Source organism: Hibiscus syriacus, unplaced genomic scaffold (genome assembly GCF_006381635.1).
Source record: "Hibiscus syriacus cultivar Baekdansim isolate YM2019G1 unplaced genomic scaffold, ASM638163v2 tig00111131_pilon, whole genome shotgun sequence".
NCBI lineage: Eukaryota > Viridiplantae > Streptophyta > Magnoliopsida > Malvales > Malvaceae > Hibiscus > Hibiscus syriacus.
Genome location: NW_024062991.1, coordinates 1,366,637 through 1,371,882, shown reverse-complemented (window position 1 = coordinate 1,371,882; position 5,246 = coordinate 1,366,637). Strand labels below are relative to the sequence as shown.

The 5,246-nt window shown below is 33.3% G+C and overlaps 1 protein-coding gene across 1 annotated transcript; it reads right to left on the bottom strand.

The window, feature by feature from the left end:
- Nucleotides 1–1,771: 1,771 nt before the first annotated feature.
- LOC120154487 (nuclear transport factor 2-like) lies at nucleotides 1,772–3,091 on the bottom strand. The gene is made up of 2 exons (XM_039166222.1): nucleotides 2,371–3,091; nucleotides 1,772–2,142 (listed from the first exon to the last, which is right to left on the bottom strand). Exons 1-2 carry the CDS (start codon nucleotides 3,089–3,091, stop codon nucleotides 1,772–1,774), a joined length of 1,092 nt encoding a protein of 363 aa, XP_039022153.1.
- Between the last annotated feature and the right edge of the window lie 2,155 nt (nucleotides 3,092–5,246).

Genomic DNA, 5,246 nt, shown 5'->3' with positions numbered 1-5,246 from the left:
AAACATTCTAAAAATCATTAAAAATGTCTCCTTATAATTATAATTATTATGTTTTATGATAAGTTGTGCGAAATTTAAAATAATTCACAACCGCGGCACCCACAGTGACTGCTATGGCATTCGTTATGTCTGCAACCGCGATAAACGCGACGCGACCGAAAACGCGAACACGAACGCTATTTAAATCCGTGGTGTTGATGACAAACTCTCCGTGACCAGGTATGGAGTGTTTTTGGGACAGCACCTTGTGTCATGGTGTTCAAAGAAACAAAAGTTCATCTCTGGCTCAACTACCGAGGCTAAGTACCGTAATGTTGTGGATGCTGCCTTTGAGGTCGCGAGGATGAAGACCTTGATGTTAGACACGGGCGCTGAGTGCACAGGCTTGCCAACAATATGGTGTGGTAACTCGAGTGTTGTTGTTGTTAGTGCAAATCCGGTACTCCATGCACAATTTAAACATGTTGAATTGGATGTACATTTCGTTAGGGAGAAAATGGTCGTTGGAACATTGAGAATGAACCATGTGCCAACGGAAGATCAGGTGACAGATGGATTTACTAAGCCACTCATCAAGTCTCGTTTTGTTATGTTTCTTTCCCATGTTTCTGTAGAAGAAGGTGTAAGAGGTAAAGAATGTGGAGAATGTTTGTAAATGAGTATAGTTGCTAGAAGGTTCATGATTTTAATGGTATTATTGTAATTCTGTTGTGTGGGGTTGTTGTAAGTTTGTTGCTGAGTTGGTTAGCTTTTCACGTGCTTTGCACCCTGATTTGTATTTGGTTTGTTTTGTTTTGGTCATTGATTTTGAAAAAGTTTGGTTCTGGTCACTTATGTTTTCGAGTTATAACGTATTGGTCACTCTGACGTTAGATTATTGATATGACACGTTAAAAAAATATTAATTTTCAATTTAAACCCTAAACTTTTAAACTTTTATTGTTTCATATTTCCTCAAACAAAAAGTATAAAATCCTTTTAGACAATGGCTTGGAATATGAAAGTAATAAATAAATTACACAACAACAAAACTACCAACAAACTAACCAAAGTAACTAAAACACAAGAGACCAAAAATAAAAAGAACCATCCGTATAATTTATCCTAAAAATCATTTGGAGGAATAATTGCGAATATGTTTTGAAAAACAAAGAATCATCAGCACTGATGGAGGTTCCTGTTGTAACCATGTCATAAGAAAACATTCCAACTCGAATCAGTCGGTGAGTTTCCTAGAGACGTTTTCTCTACAAATTTTTTACTTTGCGTTTCAGCATTTAACTCAATGGTAAGTACAAAAATAAATAATGTTTTAATTTTTATTCTTAAATTTTAATGTTAAATGTAGAAGACGAAATTTAGGTCATTTAGAGGAGAAAATTAACTAATCAGTTTTTTAATTAAAATTATTTTTCATATGCAATTTAACCCTTTTTTTAACTATAATTATTTTTAATTATATTTTTGTTTGCTTCCACATTTTCATAAGAAGTATTTTTTTACTTAAATATGTTTATCTTCTTATTTCATATTTTATGTACAAATATAACCTGTAGAGAAAATGTGGAGACGGGAAATATGGCAGAAAAAGCATGATATTATAATCAAATAATTACATATAACTACTTCATATTCATATATAAGTAACTTAACCCAAAAGAAAAAAATAAAATATAGTATATGTTTATAATAAAGAAGTATTGTGCATCTCTAATAAATTTCCCTAACGATTGTCATTGTCATTCCTAAAGCTATGAGAATACTAGAGATTTTAATAACTGTGCTTCTCTTTGATATTTAACTTTCGGTTGCCAATTTTAATGAATGAAGCTTGAACAGCGGCTTTTGCAGAACGTGAAGACTCGAATTGAACGAAAGCATATGATCTGTATAACCTATCAAGTTTAATTTGAACACCATTGGATTTAATTGGTCCAAATCTCTTGAAAGCTTCGTGAAGTTGTTCAGGTTTTGAACCGGTAGCTAAGTTCCCAACGAATATAGATGTTCCACCAGCTTTAACATTCCCAGTGTTCATATTCTTATTCTCTCCTTCAAGTCCACTTTTCTTCGGCTCTTGTAATACTCTGACAGATTTTCTGATTGGCGGCGGCTTGAACTGGGCATCGTTTTCATTCAAAACTGCACCACCGACGAAAAACTCTTCTTAGGAATATGATCGATTGGCACACGACACGTCGAATTCGAAATAATAGCTGGAAAATCCTCCATGCAAAAAGTTGGTCCGTCATGTTGGGTTGAGTTCGAAACAATGGAAGAAACATCTTTGACTGGAGTGGTTTCCACTTCATGTTTTGAAGTTGGAACATCTTTAGTGTGAAAAAGTTGGCACGTCTTCGATAGGGAGACTCGGCTCATCATGTTGTGCTAGACTAGAAACAGTGGTTGAATCATCTGCAACGGGAAGAGTTGACACATCACTTTGAACAACAATGGAAACATCTTCAACAGTTGGCACATCTTGATGTGGACTCCAAACAACACTTGAAACATCTTCGACATAAATAGCTGGCGTATCCTCCTGTACTGAACTTGAAACAGCAGGAATATCATGACTTGATAAACTCGAACCAGCCTTTGAAACATCGCTTGTCGAAAAATCCTCCTCAAGAAAAAGATCGGTGGTTGAACTCGAAGTCGAGACATTTGGAGTTATCCATTCTTTGTCATCAAGAAATTTCAAAATATCATTGGAGATAAAATAGTCATGAACTGTTGTTTCCATGGGTGAGAGGATGAAGGATTGATTAAACTTGATGATCTGTTCAATGTTTGTAGTGAAAGAACCGGTAACCACGACAAAGACACCCTGATTTGCCGCCAATTGAGAATCACAGGAAACAATATGAAATTGCTTGCAACCAAAGGAGGAAAGAAGATGTTTCTTAATATGTTGAATGGTTGTGAAGGTGGCCATGATATCATCAGGTCCCGGGCGGCTAACCATGCTTGAATCATTATAAAACTTGTGAATCTCTTCCGGGGAATCACGGAGCACCAAATAGTATCGGTCCACAAACACAGCGGCCGCTTCTTGTGGCGTTGAACAGACACTTGACTTTGCGTCCATGGATTAACAGAGAGAAAATTAAGAAAACCGAAAGGAAAGCTAAAACCAGAGAAGACAAAGATTTTGAGATAACCAAAGAGAGGTTATAGTGTATATATATATATATATATATAACATATCAAGTCCAAAGAGGATTGAGATTTCCAGAACTTGAAAGATGTGGAATTCTAATCCAGTTCGGTGTCTTTTATTTACGATTTCTATTCGTAGGAAGATACCTTTTGTAGGAAAATTACTTTTCTCTCGCCATATATATATTTTTACTTGGACTTTTAATTACTTAGTTATTTATTTGCTTTGAGGTTGAAAAAAATAAAAAGGCTGGAGCGTTTGTTTTCAGACATTAACTGCACAACACAACTGAACTACGATATCATCCAATCATTCAAAATTAATCTAACCTTACGTGATCTAGTCTTAAATTAAATATATATTTTTTAAAATATAATATAATTTAGAACTTGTAGATTATAATTATATATATTTACTCTAATTAGAATTTTGATATATTTACTGCTAATGACAAAATATATTATGTCTTGTTATAATATATATATATATATATATATATATATATATATATATATATATATATATATATATATATATATATATATATATATATATATATATTCAGTTCTTATAATAAATAAAGGAGGTGAAAGTTGAAGAGTTGAGATGAAAAGAGAGTGAATTTCGTGCTTAAAATGGAATTTCTGGGTTGTGTGCATCGATGCATCTTCAATGTGTATCGATGCACTCTCAAATAAATAAACATCGAATGCAATTAGTGCATCGATGCATAAGGAGTGCACCGATGCACCCCCTTAAGATGAAAACATCGAATGCAATTTGTGTATCGATGCATAAGTAGTGCATCGATGCACTCGTTAAAGGATGCATCGATACATTGTAGAGTGCATCGATACCTACATTATTTAAGAGATGAAAGTAACATTTCTTTTAGTCTAAGAAGTGATAGATTAGAATATATTAATTAGTATATTGATATGTATCAATGTATTACTTTGTAGATATAGAACGTAATCTTGTTCCGGAACAATCCAAAGGTTAGGATCGAGTCAAAGCAAACAAGGCTAAGGTGAGTGCGTGTTAGTTGATATATTATGATGAATGGAAATAAGACTTGTGACAAGTCTATTTCCTATATTAACATATATATAAGCATGTTATTGATATGAGCATAATTGTGATATATTATTGTATATGTGGTATGATCTATGTGAATGTAGGTTATTGTTATGTGATTAAGATATCAATTATGTGGTAACGAATGGTATGGATATATGGAAGGTGAAGTAAGCTAAATTATGTGAACATATGTATATAAGATAAGTCATGTGGATATGATTTATGAGAGTATGTGTGATATGATAAGAATATATGTTTATGTGATATGGCTATGTGAATATATGGTAAACATAATAATGATGCACATGTTACGTGTCATGAGAGCTAGAGGTGTAGTTGGCATGCCAAGAGTCGAGGGTTCTACGTGGTCCTTCGGGACATATATGTAATTCTGTGGAACATATATGTGGTACTTCGATACACTTATTTGGTCCATTGTATTATGTGTATGGTTCTTAAGGAGTGGTCCTTCGGGACATAGTGGTCATTCGGGACAAATATGCAGTGCCCCTAGTGGGAATTTATTCGAGCTGTGGTGACAGCATCAGTGCACAACCTCAATGAACTCACATATCTTTAGTTCTCCAAGATGTACATGGGACAATAAAGAAATAATACACAGAAACTTAACATGATTGTCATATGTGATTGAACATTTGGATGTGAATGTATGAGTTTCATTTATTGCATATATGATATGTTCTATGTGAAATATGTTGATATGATATATGGGAATGTAAGTGAATATAATATAATTATATGATATATTAGAGGTAATTTCATGAGAAATCTAGTGAACGATATATATATATATATATATATATATATACATAGATAAGGAAGTGGTGAACTATATGATTAATGAGAATTGAGACCAAGCAAATAGTATATTAATTAAAGGAAAAGGTATATAGATAAGTATAAAAGGATATTTGATAAGTGGTGCATGAAGATATATATGTTTAAAATAGAACTGTGAACTAACCTTGCTAAATTAGTAAGG